At 47.9% G+C, this 22,436-nt stretch overlaps 1 protein-coding gene across 3 annotated transcripts in view; it reads left to right on the top strand.

Annotated features, from left to right (window-relative positions):
• The window catches only part of LOC140385694 (uncharacterized), a 135,275-nt gene extending 113,508 nt beyond the window's left edge, over nt 1–21,767 (top strand). For all 3 annotated transcript variants that reach the window (XM_072468112.1, XM_072468114.1, XM_072468115.1), the window contains 2 exons: nt 3,605–3,680; nt 21,239–21,767. In XM_072468112.1, the coding sequence (XP_072324213.1) occupies nt 3,605–3,680; nt 21,239–21,394 (232 nt within the window). In that variant the 3' untranslated portion in view covers nt 21,395–21,767. The remainder of the gene's footprint in view (nt 1–3,604; nt 3,681–21,238) is intronic.
• Nucleotides 21,768–22,436: the final 669 nt, after the last annotated feature.

Below are 22,436 nucleotides of genomic sequence, written 5' to 3'. Positions count from 1 at the left end.
ATTTTCTCTGTTTCTATGACCCAGAGGTTCTATGTTTAAATGTTACCATGGTAACCTGGGCGAGAAATTGATTGCAAAAGCTTTTTAAAAATAAATTTAGAGTACCCAATTATTTTTTTCCAATTAAGGGGCAATTTAGCGTGGGCCAATCCACCTAACCTGCACATCTCTGGGTTGTGACGGTAAGACCCACACAGGCACGGGGAGAATGTGCAAACTCCACACAGACAGTGACCCAGAGCCGGGATCGAACCTGGGTCCTCAGTGCTGTAGGCAGCAGTGCTAACCACTGCGCCACCGTGCCGCCCTATTGATTGTGAAATGTGTTTACAAGTGGCGTCAGTACATCCTACTCTGCATGACTGACTGACGGTGACCCAATGATTGTTGTAATTGCTTCAAGAGAAAGAGACAGCACTACGTTCTCCAAATCACGACGATGACAAGGGGATGTGGAAGATCTCATGGTATCCAATCATTGCCTCACTTTTCAACATAATGTTGATGTTCGAACCAGAAAGACAGTAATACAACCAAGACATTATTGTACGGGTGGATCTGATCTCCAGTTAAATGTATCCACTGATTGAAGCTGTCTCTGTAACATGGAGTTACCAATGCAAGTCCCGAGCTGTCCCGACCCCTGTAATCTACTCCAACCCCACGCCCTCCCAGGTATCTGCTCTCCTCAAATCTTGGACTTTTGTACAATCCCAATCATAATTGCTCCACCATTGTTGCCTAGGCCCCAACTCTGGAATACCTGCCCGACACCTCTCTCCGCCTCTTTAGCTCACTTTCCTCCTTTAAGACACTTCCTAAAACCGACCTCTTTGACCAGGCATTTGGTCACATGACTGTATATCTCCCTATGTGTTTCGGTATCATACTTTGTTTTATAATGTTCCAGCAAAGTGCCCTGGGATGTTTCGTCATATTTATACAGTCCATTTAATGTCAGTTGTTGTGGTCTGTAGTCATTAACAGTTCACAGTACAAATTTCTGAGAGACAGCTCAGGCAGTTTCAAAGAGCTGAGATCAGACCAATCTTTGCTACAATATCTTGGTTCTTTCAGATGGATTTACTTTCCATTGTGTACAGTAGGCCAATCGCATGACTCTGAATGCAACATCTTAATGCAGGTGACTAAGTGTACCAATGGCGATTCTGTATTCAAAGGTAACACATTGAAGGAGCACCTTATTGTGTCTCTCAGAAGCATTTCAAGGTGCTTCACGTACAACAAATGACTTTGAATGCAGTGAGTTTTACTATGTCAGCATGTCTGGAAGGATATGTTGCACAGAGCAAATTGCCACCGACACAAATAAGAATGAACAAGGAGTTCAGTTTGGCTTGAGTGAGAAATGTTAGCCTAAGATCTTGGATTGTGTGTGGAGGGATTGCTTTAAATCCAGTGGGATTGCTTTAAATCCACTGCCCTGATTGTCCAGTGCTGGAGAAAGTTAACGGACATATAGCTGGGTCACTGAATTTCCTGCGGCATGTCCCGTCACGGTTGGGCAGGAAAGCCCCAAACAAAGCTTTTCCCCAATAGAAAGAAGACACGTGATTGGGATGCACAGATTCAGAGAGGAAAAGGCTTCTTGAACAAGCCAGAAATAAGTGATGCTGCCATGGTTACCCAGTGAGGCAGTTGTTGTGAACCTCCCCCACATACTGAAGCAGTACCAGTGAAATTTGAAACTATCTGTTTGGAAGGGAGCCCCTCCCAACCTCCCCCCCATCCCCCCCCCCCCCCCCCCACTTCTGTTTCAGGCTCTGCAATAACTTAAAAGTAAGCTTGCAATGGTGTAAAATGGATGACAGCAGTCAACAGCTTGTTTTACATCTGCCTCATTTTTAACTCCATTAACTTCCACTGACTCATTTCCATTCTCACACAAAATCAACATCTAATGACCCATGCTAGGATATACATCTCCATGGATGCGGTCTGCCCTCCCACTGTCTGGTGGTGGTGGTCTGGTGGTGGTGGTCGCCGGGGGGGGGAGAGTTGTTTAATTGCGCAGGAGGGTGGCGGATGGGAACCCTTAACCCCACAGTCGGAGGATCTGTGGACTGGGTGGCCTGCCCAGCCCACCATCATTTGATACCCATAATCATAAAATCCCTACAGTGCAGAAGAGGCCATTTGGCCCATGGAGCCTCCACTGAACCTCCTCTGCCCTATCCCCGTAATCCCACCTAATCTTTGGACAATTTAACCTGGCCAATCCACCTAACCTGCACATTTTTGGATTGTGGGAGGAAACCGGAATACCCGGAGGAAACCCATGCACACACGTGGAGAATGTGCAAACTCCAGGCAGACAGTGACCCAAGGCCAGATTCAAACCTGGGTCCCGGTGCTGTGAGGCAGGAGTGCTAACCACTGTCGCACCGTGCCATGGACAATTAATGCCCATTTAAAGGCCTGATCCCACCTCTGCTTGTATTAACCAAGTAGTGGATGGGAGGATCACCCTGTCAGGAGTATGACGAGCAAACCTATTACCGGGTTGCTTGCGGGTTCCCGAGGCAAAGTGTTCGGGGGTGTGGGGGGTGGGATGTGGTACCTTGTTCAAAGGCACTTAGTGCCTGATAGAGTGGTCCAGCATCGAGAAAGGGCCCCCACTTCTTTCCCCCCCCCAATGACCCCCAAACCATGACGGGGGGAGCCCTCGCCATCACTCACCCCCCTTGTGGCCTGGGATTCAGTGACGATCCTGGCCTTGGCTGGATGTTGTATCAGCAGCAGCAAACATCTCCCCAGTGATGGTGCCAATTAATAGAGCTACTGGCCTCTGATTGGCCAGCATCTTTCAGGAGTGGGATTTTCCTGATCCCTCCAAAGGCCTGTCACTAGCCAGATGGCAGTTAATATGTCGGAGCTTCCCCAATTGAAGCTCCGTGGGGGGCACGCTCTGGCAATCCAGCTGATGTGTGATGTGATGTGTCCTGTGTATTGTAACGGTGCTCGGCAGAGAAAGTGTTGACATGGGACTGGGGAATAGCACTGTCTACAGTATGTTGCACAGAGTCACATGGTAAGAGACTCTCAGAGTTTTACAGCACAAAGAGAGGCCCTTTGGCCCATTGTGTCTGAGCCAGCCATCAAGCACCTATCCTGGGAGAGGACAGTCTAGAATAGAACTCTGCATGCTGTCCACTTGTAGGTTGGAGGAGCACCAAGCATGACCTTACCTTGGAACTGTAAATAATTAAGGGCCAACAATGAACGGTTCATGTTTAAACGTATACATCCCAAGATCTCATCGATGAGACATCACAACAGTGGGACGCCTTATTAAGTAACCAAATATTATAACAGGCGAGCACCCCCACCACTGTGCCATCTGGATTAAATTCTTCTCATCTCTTGCCTGATGAACTGAAAGATTAAAAACACATTAGAAGAACAAAGATTCGAATGAAAGGCAAAGGATTGCATGCAGAGGGAATGTGATGTGGGACTGTGATCTGTGCATTGAGGAGTTAGGAATATCATCACAACTCACAGGTGAAATGATATGTCTGCCCTTCACGATATCTTGTATTAATATAATACATTAAATGAGACTTTCTACTTTGTTTTACAGCAAATACAGGCCTCAGCTGGAGCAACACAATGACAATTTCTCTCTCTCCACCATTGCTGAGGGCTCCCAGGCAAATGTAAGAAATGCACCATTTCATCTAACATTTTAACCCATGCCCGTGTGTTGGTTTCCCACAACGATATATGTCAGCTAATCTCTTTAATGTCTAAATTTTCTAAATGCATGTGCATCTTGCAGCTAGAGGCAAACCTGCCGTCCAGAGCAAGCCCGACCTTATCGCTCCTTTCTGATCACCTTTGGGAAATTTGAGGATTTTTAAAGCAGCACTTTGAGAAAAGAAACTCGCTTTAAATCAGTAAATGGTAATCGAATTGCAAGGATAGGTTAGCAGGGACAGTGGTCTGAGGAAGTAGGTTCAAGGGGGTGTGTGAAGGATGAAGTTTTGACGAGGTTGCTTTGTTCATTCTATTTAACTTTGTGGAAAGCGTTGTGAGAATGCAGAGCTTGCTGACACGTGAAATTCTCTTTTCTTTTCAGGATGTGAATATTTCTGGCAAAGTCAACAGTTAGTGCCTATCCTTCATTGCCCAAAGAAGGTGGTGGTGAGCCTTCTTCTTTGTGGCAGCTTGATACAACTTATTGTTAATAAATTTAGAGTACCCAATTATTTTTTTCCAATTAAGGGGTAATTTAGCGTGGCCAATCCACCTACCCTGCACATCTTTGGGTTGTGGGGGTGAAACCCACGCAGACACAGCGAGAATGTGCAAACTCCACACAGACAGTGACCCAGGGCCAGGATTCAAACCCGGGTCCTCGATGCCATAGGCAGCAGTGCTAACCACTGCCCCACTGTGCTGCCGTTTGTTGCCCATCCCTAATTGCCCTTGAACTGAATGGCTGGCTCAGCCATTTAAGAGTCAACAAAATTGTGTGGAAGGCAACTCTGGCGCTGCCTTTCCTGCTGGCCAGAATGGGATCCCGAGCCAGCAGGAAAGCTTAGAACTACATTAATTATTCACAGGCAAGTTCTCCTCCGAATCACTGGTGGGCTGGCAGCTAGTTTCTCTCTCTGCCTGCCATCAAATGGCGGGTTTGAATGCCCCAGCACCATATTGAAACCCCAGTCCGGCAAACTCATATCACTCTCTCCAGCCCGCCTGTCTTCCAGACTGTGCCAGTAGTCAGTACCCAGAAGGGAAACAGCTTAGCAGCCTCAAGAGAAAGTTTGATTCTTGATTCAATCACCCCCCCCCTCCCCACCAGCCCAGCCCCCCCCCCCCCCCCCCCCAATGAGCCCATCAGCGGCGAGTTTCCCAGTCCCCACTTGGACCTCTACCACTGCATCTGGAGTCTACATGCATTCCTTACCAGTAAGCTATGTGGCATCCCCCCTTGTTTGTGAGCTTTTCATGCAGCCTTGTCAGGGTCCAGCTCTCCTCCTCATGCTCTTTTCTCTACCTTCTATTGTTTGTCTTCTTCATCCACCTCCTTGACCCTGCCATTGTGAGCTTTCGCCCTTCCCTCCCCCCCCAACTTCTTCCACAGCCCTCCTTCCACATTGTGCCCCTTGATCCCACCGCTATTCAATGAACTTAGTCACATTTTTGGGCCCTGGGGAGTTTCTCACCGGTTTAGCCCGCACTTAGACTTTTTTTTTTAGCACTGGAGATCTGAACTCCGAGATCGGGCCGCCATTTTGAAAGGGTGCCCTGATCTCTAAGTGAGCTTGTGGGGCCCCCACACCCGCACCCATGGGCAATGTCACCCCCCCCCCACCCCCCACCACACACATGGACACTACCCCACACCCTCACGTGAGGACGCCCCGCTATGGAGTCCCTAGTGGTCCCCCCCTCTTCAGGCACCCCAAGCTCCCTTACAGCACCCCCTTCCTTACAGGACCCCCACCCATCACCCCTCCAACCTCCCAGAGGTCCCTAAGAGGTGAAATCCCACAAAGGAAACTTGTGCAATTAGATCATAAGAGCATTAGAAATAGGAGCAGGAGTAGGCCATTTGGCCCATCGTGTTTGCTGCACTAATCTATAAGAATATGACTGACCTGATTGTGGCATTACTCCACTTTCAGGCCTGCATCCCATAACCTTTCACTCCCTCACCAATCAAAAATCAGCCTTGAATATATTCAATAATCGAGCCTCCACTACTCACTTGCCCTGCACTCTCCCACCCTTCTAACCCCCCCCCCATTTATGGGCATGACCCCCCTCATCCCCTGGCCCTTGGCAATGCCACCATGGCCCTCAGGCACCCTTGCACTGCCACCCTGGCACTCAGCCAGTGCCCCTGCTGGCTTGGTAGTGCCAAGGTGCCCACTGGGCAGTGCCAAGATGCCAACATTCCAGGGGAAGCTTGCACTTACACTGACTATCCAGGGGCCTATCCAGGGGTCTCCAATGACTCGGGAGACTTCCCGGGTGCCATTCTGCCTGGTCCACGTTTGTGTGGACCAGCACTGGTTGCGTCTGGCTGCAGCCTCCCTGGGGAGGCCGAAGGATCGAGGAAGGCCAGTGGATCCCGAGCAGGTAGGTTGTTAGTAGGTTTATGACCTACATCCAGGAGCATCGTTTGGTCAAGCCCATTTTGGGTGGAGTTCCGATTCCAATGTCCCGCCGGACCTCGGATAATCCCGGGAGGCGCGGTGGCTGGGGGAGGCTCGCTGGAAGCCTCTCCTGGCATTTTCTGGCAGCATTGCGCTCTCGCTTGAGCGCAATGCTGCTGGAGAATCACACACTCTGTCACATCCAGGGATGCAGTGGTGCTTGAAGGGTTGGGCAGATGAGGGGCTGGATTCTCCGTTCTGCAGACTAAGTCTCCACACTGGCGTGAAAACGGTGACCACCGATTCCCTGTTCCGGGGTGGGGCCGAGCAGCCAGGCAGCGTAGAGCTCCCAGCTGTAGCTGCCGATATGGCCCAGAGAGTGTCGGGTCCGTGGCCGGCCATGCGCACAGCGGCAGCCAGCAGCAGTTACGCTGTGCTTCATGGCGGATGCCGCTCGCGGACCCGGCCCACAAAGTAGTCCCCCTCTTCGGCCGGCTTGGGTGCCCCGGACTGCCCCACCACAGTGCCCCCAGCCCCAAATATGACCCCCCCCCCCCCCCCCCGCCCGCGGATCGGCCCTCCCCTGACTGTGGCGGTGCTGGACTGAGTCCGCAGCCACCACGCTGAGTTACCGACGGGTGAGACCATGAGAGACCCACGCCGTCGGGAACTCGGCCGGTCGGGGGTGGAGCATCGCGGGGCGGGCCTCGGAGCCGTGGATACGGCGTGGATTACGCTGCTTTTCGGGGGGGGGGGCGGAGCATCACGAAAGCAGCGCCACCCTCGATTGCGGTGTCATCGGGGATTCTCTGCCCCGTCGTCGAACACGATTTCGGCGTTAGGGATTGGAGAATCCAGCCCGAGATGTTTGGAGGTTTGCGCGCTTTCTTCAACGCCTCAGCTTTGCCTCTGCGTTCTCTCGTAGTCTCTCAACCAGCTTGGGGGCTTGCCCCAATAAATTTCATTTTGACCATCCACGTACCGGATTCTCCCATGAGTAGGTGGGCATGTTTGATTACTTCAGTAATGTTTTGAAGGCATCCCTGAATCCAATTCTATTAATCTCCTAGGAGTTGACTGCTGCAACTGAGTTCCCAGTAGAGCAGTTGCTTTGGGAATCTGGGGCGAAATTCTCCGACCCCCCCGCCGGGGTCCTGGAGGGGGCGCGACGCGATCTGGCCCCGGGGGGGTGCCCCCACGGCGGCCTGGCCCGCGATCGGGGCCCACCGATCCGCGGGCGGGCCTGTGCCATGGGGGCACTCTTTCCCTTCCGCCTCCGCCACGGTCTCCACCATGGTGGAGGCAGAAGAGACTCCCTCCACTGCACATGCGTGGGAAACTGTCAGCGGCCCCTGACGCTCTCGCGCATGCGCCGCCCGGAGATGTCATTTCCGCGCCAGCTGGCGGGGCACCAAAGGCCTTTTCCGCCAGCTGGCGGGGCGGAAATTCCTCTGGCGCCGACCTAGCCCCTCAATGTTGGGGCTCAGCCCCCAAAGATGCGGAGCATTCCGCACCTTTGGGGCGGCGCGATGCCCGTCTGATTTGCACCGTTTTGAGCGCCAGTCGGCGGACATCGCGCCATTTCCGGAGAATTTCGCCCCTGGAATCAGACATGTTCTGCGCAGAGCTGGCTTTGAGTGATTCGTACCTTGTGCTGGTCATATAACTTGATTGAAACATATAAGATCCTGAGGGTCTTGAAAAGGTGGATGTGGAGAGGATGTTTCCTCTTGTCACTGTATGAAAATAAGGAGTTGCCCATTTAAAACGGAGATGAGGCGAATGAAGAGGGTCGTGAGTCATAGAATCGTAGAATTTACAGCGCAGAAGGAGGCCATTCGGCCCATCGAGTCAGCACCAGCCCTTGGAAAGAGCTTAAGCTAACACTTCCAACCTATCCCCGTAACCCAGTAACTCCACCTAACTCTCTTCCTGAAAAGGCAATGGAAGCAGAGTCTTTGAATAATTTTAAGGCAGAGGTGAATAGATTCTTGGTAAGCGAGGAGATGGTAGGTTTTTGGGGATAGGCAGGATGCAGATTTGAGGTTACTACCAGCTCAGCCATGATCTTATTAAATATTGGAGCTCAATGGCCTACTCCTGCCCCAATTCGTATGTTTCTACATTGGCTTGGGAGAGCACACTCCTGTTGGACCTCCTTCCTTAGCACTGAATTTGGAGGATTTTGTGAAAGCACCACTGGTGGTACTTCTCTGGTGTTTTGAGGTGGCTGCTGCGGGGTGTCCAGGTCTGTGAAGCATGTAGGGTCATGCAGGTCATTGCCAGCCTGGAAACCATGACCATAGTCTAGTGGTGATACTAAAGCCAGGATTTCCAGCTCCGTCATGACAGGACCCATCCCGGGGCAATCGACAGCCCAGCCAAAAGTCTACAAAGAACAAAGAACAAAGAAATGTACAGCACAGGAACAGGCCCTTCGGCCCTCCAAGCCTGTGCCGACCATACTGCCCGACTAAACTACAATCTTCTACACTTCCTGGGTCCGTATCCTTCTATTCCCATCCTATTCATATATTTGTCAAGATGCCCCTTAAATGTCCCTATCGTCCCTGCTTCCACTACCTCCTCCGGTAGCGAGTTCCAGGTACCCACTACCCTCTGCGTAAAAAACTTGCCTCGTACATCTACTCTAAACCTTGCCCCTCTCACCTTAAACCTATGCCCCCTAGTAATTGACCCCTCTACCCTGGGGAAAAGCCTCTGACTATCCACTCTGTCTATGCCCCTCATAATTTTGTATACCTCTATCAGGTCGCCCCTCAACCTCCTTCGTTCCAGTGAGAACAAACCGAGTTTATTCAACCGCTCCTCATAGCTTATGCCCTCCATACCAGGCAACATTCTGGAAATCACTTCTGCACCCTCTCTAAAGCCTCCACATCCTTCTGGTAGTGTGGCGACCAGAATTGAACACTATACTCCAAGTGTGGCCTAAAGGTTCTATACAGCTGCAACATGACTTGCCAATTCTTATACTCAATGCCCCGGCCAATGAAGGCCAGCATGCCGTATGCCTTCTTGACTACCTTCTCCACCTGTGTTGCCCTTTTCAATGACCTGTGGACCTGTACTCCTAGATCTCTTTGACTTTCAATACTCTTGAGGGTTCTACCATTCACTGTATATTCCCTACCTGCATTAGACCTTCCAAAATGCATTACCTCACATTTGTCCGGATTAAACTCCATCTGCCATCTCTCCGCCCAAGTCTCCAGACAATCTAAATCCTGCTGTATCCTCAGACAGTCCTCATCGCTATCCGCAATTCCACCAACCTTTGTGTCGTCTGCAAACTTACTAATCAGACCAGTTACATTTTCCTCCAAATCATTTATATATACTACAAAGAGCAAAGGTCCCAGCACTGATCCCTGTGGAACACCACTGGTCACAGCCCTCCAATTAGAAAAGCATCCCTCCATTGCTACCCTCTGCCTTCTATGGCCTAGCCAGTTCTGTATCCACCTTGCCAGTTCACCCCTGATCCCGTGTGACTTCACCTTTTGTACTAGTCTACCATGAGGGACCTTGTCAAAGGCCTTACTGAAGTCCATATAGACAACATCTACTGCCCTACCTGCATCAATCATCTTAGTGACCTCCTCGAAAAACTCTATCAAGTTAGTGAGACACAACCTCCCCTTCACAAAACCGTGCTGCCTCTCACTAATACGTCCATTTGCTTCCAAATGGGAGTAGATCCTGTCTCTAAGAATTCTCTCCAGTAATTTCCCTACCACTGACGTAAGGCTCACCGGCCTGTAGTTCCCGGGATTATCCTTGCTACCCTTCTTAAACAGAGGAACAACATTGGCTATTCTCCAGTCCTCCGGGACATCCCCTGAAGACAGCGAGGATCCAAAGATTTCTGTCAAGGCCTCAGCAATTTCCTCTCCAGCCTCCTTCAGTATTCTGGGGTAGATCCCATCAGGCCCTGGGGACTTATCTACCTTAATATTTTTTAAGACACCCAACACCTCGTCTTTTTGGATCACAATGTGACCCAGGCTATCAACACCCCCTTCTCCAGACTCAACATCTACCAATTCCTTCTCTTTGGTGAATACTGATGCAAAGTATTCATTTAGTACCTCGCCCATTTCCTCTGGCTCCACACATAGATTCCCTTGCCTATCCTTCAGTGGGCCAACCCTTTCCCTGGCTACCCTCTACTAACATTTGATGGGGCCAGACCCGGAAAATCCCGTCCTAAGGAACTAGCAGCTCAGTTAAGAGGTGAAATCCCACAAAAGAAACGTGTGCATTTGGATCATAAGAGCATAAGAAATAGGTGCGGGAGTAGGCCATCGTGTTGGCTGCACCATTCTGTAAGAATATGACTGACCTGATTGTGGCATGAGCTCCACTCTCAGGCCTGTCCCCTGTAACCTTTCTCTCCCTGACCAATCAAAAATCAGCGTTGAATATATTCAATGACCCAGCTCCTCACTCGGGAAGAGAATTTCAAACACTATTGAATCTTTCAGAGATGAAATTCCATCTCACCTCTGTCTTAAATATGAGACCTTTTATCTTTAAGCCGTGCCCCTCGTTCGAGATTCCCTGCTGTGGGAGAGATTACAGCTATTCAGCTATTGTGTACTTCACTCTCCCACCCACTAGTGACCAGATGGAGATTCTTGGAGTTTTACAAGGCCTTTATTATGAGTTATAGCAAGGACCCCAACACTCCAACTACTGGCTTGCTAGAGAGTCACGATCTAAGGATTTCAGACAGTTATACTTTTGGGTTCCGTTACAAGCAATGTGGGTGACTCCTAATTGCCCCCTCACGGGCAATTAGGGATGGGCAATAAATGTTTTTTAAAATGTTTTCTTGAGGCATTTATATATATATCAAACACAAACAAAACCAAAAAGAGAACAAACTGGAAATCTCAAACAAATAAATAAACAACACCCTCGGCCCGCCCTCCCTGCTGTGCCCCCCACCCTCTCTGCCTTCTCTTATTTTAAACCCCAAAGTCCCCCACCCTCTCCCCCTGCTGACTTAACTATGCTGGAAGAAGTCAATAAACGGTTTCCATCTCTGGGCAAACCCCTCCACAGACCCTCTCGAGGCGAACTTGATTTTTCCCAGCCAAGGACCTCCGCGAGGTAACCCACACACAACCCCAGTCTCGGCGACTCCGAGTCCCTCCATCCCAACAGGATCCGTCTCCGGGCTACTAGAGAGGCAAAGGCCAAAAGGTCGGCCTCTCTCACACCCTGGACTCCCGTGTCGTCCGACACTCCACAAAATGCCAATTCTGGACTCGGGGCCATCTTCACCCTCAGCATCTCAGACATCACGTTAGCGAATCCCCGCCAAAATCCCTCCAGCTTTGCACAGGCCCAAAACATGTAGACATGGTTTGCGGGCCCCCCTGCTCACCGCCCACACCTATCCTCCACCCCCTCAAAAAATATGCTCATTGTGGCCACTATCATATACGCCCTGTGGACTATTTTAAATTGGATAAGGCTAAACCAAACGCACAAAGAGGATGCATTCACCCTTCTCAGAACCTCCTCCCATAATCAAAGCTCCAGCACCCTCCCCAGCTCTTCCTCCCACTTCTGCTTAACGGGGGCCCTCCCAGTCCATTAATTCTTTATAAATCTGGATGGACAATAAATGTTGGCACAGCCTGCAATGCCCACATCCGATGATCGAATAAAAAATTTAGCATATACCAAACAAAGGTGCACATTTGTTTCAAAATTGACAACATTGATGTATAACATTTGAGTATAGTCATCCAATTTCAATTTGGGTACATCTACTTAATTATAATATGAGCAAGCACACATTTTTCTCTGTTTATCTAATAACTTCAAAACATAGGTATGATAAGAATATATTTGACCAGTGATCTATCAACTCCCTTCCCCATTGTTCCTTGTCGTGGCCACTCATGAGGTACAGCTGAATAGTGTTCAATTGAATCCTTGTATGCGAATTGTGTAAATAAAGCTTTCTCCATAATTTTATCCTTGACTGTTATCTGTAGACAGTCTGAGCTGGGGTGGGATTCTGCGAAATCCAGTTCGTCAAAGGGGCGGAGAGATCCCCGATGATGATGACTTCGGGGGCGGCGCCTCTTTTGCGATGCTCCGCCCCCTGAAAAGAGGCGTACTCACAAAGTACGCTGCGCACCGTATCCACGGCCTCCATACGTTGGCTGAGGCCCGCCCCACGATGCTCCATCCCCGACCGGCCAAGTTCCCAACGGCGTGGGACGGAGGGCCGATCCGCGAGCAGAGGTGGACATATTCGGGGCTGGGGGCACTGTGGTGGGGCGGCCCGGGTCGCGCGAGCCGGCCGAAGTGGGGGGACTATTTCGCGGGACGGGTCCGCGAGCGGCAGCCGCCATGAAGCATGGCGAGGCTGCTGCAGGCCGCTACCGTGCGCATGCACGGCCATGGACCCGACAACTCTCCAGGACGTATTGGCAGCTGGAACCGGGAGCTCTATGCTGCCTGGCTGCTAGCCTCCTCCCCCCCCCCCCCCCCCCCCCCCGGAACAGGGAATCGTTGGCTGTTTTACACCAGTTTTCCTGGTGTAAAATGCCACAGTTTTCAAACTGGCATGGGGACTTAGTCTCCAGAGCAGAGAATCCAACCCCTGTTTTCTCATTACTAGTTTGCGGTCTTTGAAAATATAACAGCTTGTGCGATTTTTCCCTTGTGTAATTTTTAACACTTTCATTCCTGCACAAGAGGAAATGGCCTCTTGACATCTACTCTGTTAGGTCCCCTCAGAATCTTATATGCTTCAATGAGACCACTTCTCATTCTTCTAAACTCCAATGAGTCTAGGCTAATAATTCGAGGGTTTGCGCCAGAAATGTGACCCTGAAAGCTTCTGCTTGTTGTAAAAACCCAACTGGTTGATTCACGGAAGGAAACCTGCAACTCTGACCTACATGTGACTCCAGTCCTACACAATAAGCTTTCAACCTGGGGTGGGGGTAATAAATGTGGCCTTGCCAATATCACCCTCATCCTGAGGACAAATTCTAAAGATGTCAGGTTCCATAATGAGCTAAGAAATCAAAAAGGTCTTGGATACAAATGCCTAATTTATAGTAAGTGGATGGATCCCAACTAGGAGAATGGGGATGATGCTGCAATTTGCTCAGCACCCTATGGTCACAGAAGGAAACACATTTCACCAAGGCATTCACTAATGATACCCTTGCTTCTGTACTAACAGAAGGGAAAGGAAGGGGGATGGTGGGAAGAGGGGGGAAAAGAGGATGATGGGGAGGGAGGGAGGGAGTGTCCTTCCTCTTCCTCACCAAATAAGTTTGTTGATGTTGGGTGGCTCGCTCCCTGAATGACTAGCCAGTCAACATGCAGAAGCTGGATGGAGAATTAGCACACAGGACTGCCCAGGAACAATCTGAGGGTAAAGAGAGAGGGAGAACAATGTATCTTTCCTTGGTCAATGTCACAGCTTAAATCCAATTCCTTTTGACCTGCAGAATAAAGCAGCTTCATACCTGGTGAAATGATTCCTACTGATCTGTGTAGGTCCTTCTCTGGTGGAACAGAATGCTCATTGACTGTTAAATGTTTCAAAGATTGCTTTGGCCAAGGTGAAAAGGGTTGCATAACTTACCCGTTTATAGGGGACTTGTAATAAGATCTGTCTGCTCTCCTTGCCCTGTAGTCATATAAACAAATCCAGATAAACACAGATTTGAACCAAATCTCACATTGTTCTCCTCCATTCTATAGAATCCCAAAGCAATAAACCCTTCCCCATTCACTCCTATTCTCTAGAAACACAACATATTAAACCCTTTCCTATCAACACCTACTGGGGGGAAAGAAACCTGCCCCATCCACTGACTGTTTTAAAATCCAAAGGAACAAACCACTTCACTCCCATTGCCTAGAAGCCCAATTGAACTAACCCTTCTCATCAAATCCAATTAGAATCCCAATGGAGCAAACCACTTTCCATTTACTCCCATTGTCCAGATTTACAATGGAACAAATTTCTTCCACTCTCATTGCATGAAATTCCAACGTGCAGCCTAACACCCCATTGACTTTGGGTCCGTGGAATCCCAGTGGAATAATTCCTTCCCTTTTCTACCTTACAGAAGATGAATCGTCTGGGGAAGTGAGAGATGCACTGATCAGGGATTGACTGTCCTGCTTTAATCTAGAGCAACCCAACTGAGTAATGGCATCATTGGACACCACGTACCCACTTTCATCTTCATATCAAGGCTTCAACCTTGAAATTTAAAGATTGGGGATCAGTTGAGGGCAAAGTTAATTCCCTTTGCTTAATTATCCTACCGTTTTAAAAATATAGATCTTCATTCTTAATGGATATTTTCTATACCTGGGAGCGTTTGGGCAGAGCATGTCTTATTTTGGGAGGAATAATAAGCAGGGGAAAAAAATCAACAGGCACTTGGAGTGGTTTGAGTTAAGGATAGCTAGTGTGGATTTGTAAGAGGCAAGTCATGCTTGACTAACCTAACTGAATTTTTGAACAAGTAATAGAGGTGAAGCCAGTGAGGTGAATGTTGTCTATCTAGATTTTAAGAAAGCATTTGACAAAGTACCACATAAAAGGCTTGTTAAAAGCATTGAGGCTCATGGATTAGGAAGATCAGTGCCCAACTGGATTTTAAAAATTGGATATGTAAAAGACCAAAAACAAAATGGTAGAAAATGGTTAATTATCAGACTGGAGGATGGTAGACAGCAATGGGCAGCACGGTAGCACAAGTGGCTAGCACTGTGGCTTCATAGCGCCAGGGTCCCAGGTTCAATTCCCTGCTGGGACACTGTCTGTACGGAGTCTGCACATTCTCTCCGTGTCTGCGTGGGTTTCCTCCGGGTGCTCTGGTTTCTTCCCACAGTTCAAAGATGTGCAGGTTAGGTGGATTGGCCATGCTCAATTGCCCTTGGTGTCCAAAAAGGTTAGGAGGGGTTATTGGGTTATGGGGATAGGATGGAAGTGAGGGCTTAAGTGGGTTGGTGCAGGCTCGATGGGCCAAATGGCCTCCTTCTGCACTGCATGTTTTATGTTTGCTCACCAGTGTGCAGCAACAGAGGGACTCGAGGGAGTATGTGGATTGATCTTTGAAGGTGGCAAGGCACATTGAGAGAGTGGTTAGCAAAGCAACATGGGATTTTGAGGCAAGATTTTGTGGCTACTCCACTGGGGTGTTTATGCTGCCTCAAAGCACCCAGGACCCGGGTTTGATTCTGGCCTTGAGTGACTGTCTGTTTGGAGTTTGCACTTTCTCCCCGTATCTGGGTAGGTTTCCTCCGGGGGCTCCAGTTTCCACTCACAGTCCAAAGATGTGCAGGTTAGGTGGGACTCCGGGGATAGGGTAAGGGAGTGGGCCTAGGTAGGGAGCTCCTTCAGAGGGTTGGTACAGACCAGATGGGCTGAATTGCCTCCCTCTGCACTGTAGGGATTCCATAGATTTTAAAATTCCCAGATGGCCTTCCAGTCACTCTCTTGACCTTAATGCAAATTTGCAGGGTGAAGAGTTGTAAAGCCTAATGCTAATTATGGAGCATTTAAGACCCACTCCCCATCTGGCTGCAATTTTACAGCTGCTGGGAAGGGTTCAGGGAGGAGAAAGTCTGGCAGACTATCCTGCTCAGACCTTGAGCAAGAAATGATGTATGGGGTGGGCGCCTCCATCATTAGCCCCCTTTTCAGATTGGTTGTCACCCCCAAGATCTGTACCCCCCCCCCTCCCTCCCACACACTAAGTGGTCCCTCCCTGCCTGGCCTTGCCATCACAATCCCAACCCCCTCTCCACTCACCTCTCCGGCCACCCCTCCCGTTCCCATCACGTGATTCAGTCAGATGGCCAGCAGCTCTCTGAGGTGGGATAGGGTGGCATGGTGACACAGTGGTTAGCACCATTGCCTCACAACACTGAGAACCCAGATTCGATCCTGGTCCTGGGTCACTGTCCGTGTGGAGTTTGCACATTCTCCCCGTGTCTGCGTGGGTCTCACCCCCACAACCCAAAGATGTGCAGGGAGGTGGATTGGCTACGTTAAATTGCTCCTTAATTGGAAAAAAAGGAATTGGGTACTCTTAAATTTTTTTTAAAAGCTCTCTGAGGCGGGACTTTCTGTTAAGTGGGGACAGAAGTCCCAGCTCCTTGTGCTTTAATGCTCTTTGGAGCGTTAAATGGCTGTGGGGCAGCTGGGTTTAGTGGGATGCATTGCACGCTGATTCTTTGGGACACAGAATGGGAAACTCAGCCATTCAAAAAATCCTGCCCTTGTGCTTCATATAGAGAAGCACTTAATACAAAAGTGGGGAAGTTCTGCTGAATCTTTTAAACAAAAAACCTGGTTAGGTACCAGTCCACGTACTGCATTCACTTCTGGTCACAATGTTTTAGGAAAGACATGAGGGCCTTTGAGAGGGAGCGAGACGAGATTTACCAGAATGATTCCAGGGACAGGGGATTTTGGTTCCAGTTTTTAGTTGGTAAAGCTGGAGCTGGTCTTGGAGCAAAGGAGATTGAGGGGGAGGGATTTGATGGACGTGTACAAGATCATGACATGTAGACAATAAAGGCTGTTCCCATTAGCTGATTGCACAAGGACTAGGGGAACCACAGATTTTATGTTTTGGGCAAAAGGTGCAGGGGGATTGCGAGGAGGATACTCAGCAGGTGGTAATGGCCTGGAAGCCGCTGCCCATGAGTGTGGTAGAAGCAAACACAATCAATGATTTCAAAAGGAAACTGGATGACAGGAAATAAATATGCATGGTTACGGGGAGACACTGCCTGAAATGTTCAGCAAAGAGCCAGCAGGGGCTCGATGGGTCGAATAACTTCCTTCTGTGCCATAAATAGCTCTAGAAGAGAAACAAAACCATGTCAGGTGAAATGAGACATTGAGGCGTTTGACATTATTTACACTGTTGAGCAATGTGCGTGAAAATGATGTTGCCAACATCCAGAAATTTTAGTGATGGAGAAAATGAACGTCTCTTTTCATGCAAGCGTGAAGCTGGTAAAAGGGAGTTCATAGAGAGTTTTTACTTTTACAAACGGTTTTGGATGGATAAATCGTGAAACTTTGTTTCTAATAGTTGGTGAATCAGTCGCAAGAATCGTAGAGCAAAAAAAGAGGGAAGCGAGAAGAAGTATTGTCGTAGCGAGGATGAATAGAATTTGGCGAGGGTAATTTTAACTTTTGATGGTGTAACCTGGTGATATCAGATGTACCGCTGTTGTACATCTCCACTAAATTCCACTTCAATTCAACTTTAAGAGGATATTGAGCTTCACAATTTTTGAGAGCGAAATTAGAGAAGGAATTCAAATAAAAGAACATAACAGATTGCAAACAATAGGCAGGGAAAATGGGTTAAAGTAGACAGCTGCACTTGAAGAGTCAGCACTGGAGTGATGGCCGAATGGCCTGCTGCGTTTAATTTCACCAATGCTATGAACAGACGGTAAAGCTTTCCCCATGTGCTGTGGCTTGAAGAGAATATTTCTTCAGTACTTGCTCACTGGGGTTTTGAAATGTTTGCCACGGATGTTTCTGGAAAGCTGCAGGCAACGGCAACACCGGTGACATTAACACAGAGCACATGCTACCATGTTGATCGATTTACATTCAATGAAATGACTGCATGTCCACTCTGCGACCTAGCAGATGTTGTTCTGTGCTCTTCATCACCTTGTAAATGACTTGTGTGGTGTTACCTGTTCATGCACTTGACTGTTTCTCAGTCACAGATCAGAGAGCATAATGGACAACTCCAGATTTGATCCCTGGTGTGTGCAGATTGGTGAGCCTGAGTCAGGTTAATGGTCTGCTGGTGGGCAATACGATGGAGTGGCGGGGTTTCTATTCCTTATCACTATTACTAACATTTCCCAGTCACTATCCTCTATTATCTTTATTGATGTAAATCCAACTACTCACACAGTCACTTAGCAACCTATTCCCTAGCACTCTGTCTCAGTAACTGTATCATGACTTATCTTGGTCCGGCTCCTTTGCACTGCCACTCAGCAATCCAGTCACCTGAGATCATTGGTCCAATTCTTTTCAGTTAGTTAATCAGTCAAAATGGCTGGAACACTGCACTGACCATTAAATCTGTTGGACCAACGTCCATCTCCAATTATAAATTTCTCAAATGTGTTGTGATTGGCAGCAGATATTTCTTATTCTTTAAACTGATCGGAGGGAAAGTTTTAATTGTTCATCGTTCCCTGGAACAACCTATCCTTTCTTACCTTTTCTCTATTTTTCTTCCCTGTGTGTGTTTGTGTGTGACTGTGCCTATGTGTGTTTGTGTCTGTGTGTGTTTGTTTCTGTGTATGGTGCATGTTTGTGTGCTTGTTTGTGTGTCTGTGTTTTTGTGTATGTGTGTTTGTGCGTGTGTTTATATCTGCATGTGTTTGTGTATGTGTCCATGTGTTTGTGTGGACATCTGTGTGGACATGTGTGTGTGCACGTGTGTGGACATTGTGTGTGTGTGGACATCTATGTGTATACATTGGTGTGTGTACATCTGTGTGCGTGTATGTCTGTGTGTGTACGTCTGTGTGTATATGTACGCCTGTACGGCTGTGTGTACGTCTGTGTGTGTATGTCTGTGTGTGTATATCTGTGTGTACGTCTGTGTGTGTGTATGGCTGTGTGTGTATGTGTACGGCTGTGTGTACGTCTGTGTGTGTATGTCTGTGTGTGTGTGTACATTTGTGTTTCTGTGTGGACATCTGTGTGTGTGTGGACATGTGTCCATATATGTGCATATGTGCGTACGTATGGCTGTGTACATGCATGTGTGTGTGTGTACATCTTTGTGTGTGTGTGGACATCTGTATGTGTGGACATCTGTGTGGATGTGGGTACATGTGTGTGTGTATGTGTGGGTATGAATATGTGTGTGTGTACATCTTTGTGTGTGCAACTGTGGGTGGGTGTGCATCTGTGTACATCTGTGGGTGGGCGTATGTCTGTGTGTGGGTGTGTGTACATGTGTGTGTGTGTCCGTGTATATCTGTGTGTGTGCCTGTACGTCTGTGTATGCCTGTGTCTGTATGTGTGTCTATGTATGTGTGTGTCTGTGTTTGTGTGTATGTGCCTGTGTTTGTGTGTCTATGTGTGTGTGTGTTTGTATGTGTATCTGTGTATGTGTTTGTATGTGTATATGTATCTGTATCTGTGTGTGTGTGTACATATCTGTGTGTGTACGTATCTGTGTGTGTGTATCTGTGTGTATATACGTATCTGTGTATGTGTGTGTGTATGTATCTCTATGTGCATGTGTGTGTGTATATCTGTATGTCTGTGTATGTATCTGTGTGTGTGTGTGTGTACGTATCTGTGTGTGTACGTATCTGTGTGTGTACGTATCTGTGTGTGTATGTATCTGTGTGTGTGTCTGTGTGTGTATATATCTGTGTGTGTGTGTATATGTATCTGTGTGTGTGTCTGTGTGTGTGTGTATCTGTGTGTGTGTGTGTGTGTATGTATCTGTGTGTGTGTCTGTGTGTGTGTATGTATCTGTGTGTGTGTCTGTGTGTGTATGTATCTGTGTGTGTGTGTATATATCTGTGTGTGTGTCTGCGTGTGAGTATGTATCTGTGTGTGTCTGTGTGTGTGTATGTATCTGTATGTCTGTGTGTGTCTGTGTGTGTGTGTGTGTGTGTGTATCTGTGTGTGTGTATATATGTATCTGTGTGTGTCTGTGTGTGTGTACGTATCTGTGTGTGTGTATGTATCTGTGTGTGTGTATGTATCTGTGTGTGTGTGTGTCTGTATGTATGTACCTGTGTGTGTGTGTGTCTGTGTGTGTATCTGTGTATATCTGTGTGTGTGCCTGTGTATGTTTGTGTGTATGCCTGTGTCTGTATGTGTGTGTGTCTGTGTTTGTGTGTATGTGCCTGTGTTTGTGTGTCTATGTGTGTCTGTGTGTTTGTATGTGTATCTGTGTATGTGTTTGTATGTGTATATGTATCTGTGTCTGTGTGCATGTGTTTGTATATGTTTCTGTGTGTCTATGTGTGTGTGTATATCTGTATGTCTCTGTGTGTGTGTGCACATATCTGTGTGTGTACGTATCTGTGTGTGTGTATGTACCTGTTTGTGTGTATACGTATCTGTGCATGTGTATGTGTGTGTATGTATCTGTGTGTGCATGTGTGTGTGTGTGTCTGTGTGTGTGTACCTGTGTGTGTGTGTGTGTATCTGTGTGTGTGTCTGTGTGTGTGTATGTATCTGTGTGTGTGTCTGTGTATCTGTGTGCGTGTATATGTATCTGTGTGTGTGTGTGTGTATGTATCTGTGTGTATCTGTGTGTGTGTATGTGTCTGTGTGTGTATGTATCTGTGTGTGTATGTATCTGTGTGTGTGTCTGTGTGTGTGTACGTATCTGTGTGTGTGTACGTATCTCTGTGTGTGTGTCTGTGTGTGTATCTGTGTGTGTGTATGTATCTGTGTGTATTTGTGTGTGTGTCTGTGTGTGTGTACGTATCTGTGTGTATGTATCTGTGTGTGTGTATGTATCTGTGTGTGTGTGTATCTGTGTGTGTGCGTGCATCTGTGTGTGTGTATTTGTCTGTGTGTGTGTATATGTATCTGTGTGTGTATATGTATCTGTGTGTGTGTATATGTGTGTGTGTCTGTGTGTGTGTATCTGTGTGTGTGTATCTCTGTGTGTGTGTATCTGTGTGTGTGTATATGTATCTGTGTGTGTGTCTGTGTGTATGTGTCTGTGTGTGTGTCTGTGTGTGTATGTATCTGTGTGTGTGTATATGTATTTGTGTGTGCGTCTGTGTGTTTGTGTCTGTGTGTGTGTGTATGTATCTGTGTGTGTGTCTGTGTGTGTGTCTGTGTGTATCTGTGTGTGTGTATATATGTATCTGTGTGTGTATCTGTGTGTGTGTATGTGTGTGTGTCTGTGTGTATCTGTGTGTGTGTGTATATATGTATCTGTGTGTATGTGTCTGTGTGTGTGTGTGTATCTGTGTGTGTGTCTGTGTGTGTGTGTATATATGTATCTGTGTGTGTATGTGGCTTTTGTTTTGACCAATTCTATCTGCAGGATGATGCGAACGGACAAAATAAAACTCAAGATTCATTAAAAACGTGTCCGAAAGATGGAGACTCCCTAAACGTGCAAAATAACTGGACACCAAAACACGACAACAAAGACGGCGCGAGTGCTGAAGTTAACTCGCTACAGAACAACATGATGTGAAACAACTGCAACAAAAGTGTACATTTTTTAAATTACAATTTTCCCTGCCTTATGAAACGCTTAGCATGCTTTGTTGTATTTTATATAAATATATATATAGAGAGATAATTACAAGAAATCCTTTGTTATTTGTTTGACAAAAAAGACAAAAAATGGCACAAAAAAAAATCCCCTTCCTCGACTTGAATTGTGATCCCAGCAACCTGGCTTTGATTGACCATTTACTGCAGTTTGATGGAGTGGACTGTTTGCTGCTGCGTTTTGTACTTAGCCTCTCTGGTGATATTTTTCTCTTTCTTGTGGATTTTTCGTTTTGACCTGAGAATCCAAAAACAAATTTGTTGAGTACTGGAATAAATCTTTTTAAATTTAATGTGGCAGGTGTGGATGTGTTCATTTCCCTGTCTGAGTGGTTCTCACCCCTGATTTAGGGCTGCATTTTCCGCTGGCTAATGCCAGCAGCGAGAATCGCGATCGGCCAGGGAATGTCATGCGGAACAAAAATCAGGATTTGCGTCCTGTCCCAACTGCTGTCTTGGGGGCTCACATTGCTGCCCCCGTGCTCTGCCACGTCTCGCTGAGGGTGTCACCATGTGGGACGTTCATGTGTCATGGGGGCCCTGCCCCACCCCACCCCAACCTCCACACTCCCCCTCCCACCCTGGAGACGCACTATACCCAGACCCAGCCCATCCTTCACATCCATCAGGCAGAGGATAAAGGCAAGTTGGACTGGTGGTGCCAAAGTGTTAATGGTGAGTATTTGCAATGGTGTGCCCTATCCCCCTACCTATCATCTATGTACTACATCCATGCCAACTTAATGTGTCATAGATTACATAGAATTTACAGTGCAGAAGGAGGCCATTCGGCCCATCGAGCCTGCACCGGCCCTTACAAAGAGCACCCTACTCAAGCCCACATATCCACCCTATTCCTGTAATCCCCACTTAACCCAGCCAACGTCTGGGTGTCACAAGTGACGACATGTCAACCTGTTCTGCAAGCTGCCCATGAGAGACCCTGGTGTCAGGTGGGTGGA

The sequence above is a fragment of the Scyliorhinus torazame genome, chromosome 11 (assembly GCF_047496885.1).
Source record: "Scyliorhinus torazame isolate Kashiwa2021f chromosome 11, sScyTor2.1, whole genome shotgun sequence".
In the NCBI taxonomy this organism is placed as follows: domain Eukaryota; kingdom Metazoa; phylum Chordata; class Chondrichthyes; order Carcharhiniformes; family Scyliorhinidae; genus Scyliorhinus; species Scyliorhinus torazame.
The sequence above is the reverse complement of the archived record's forward strand: the minus strand, read 5'-3'. Positions and strand labels throughout refer to the sequence as shown.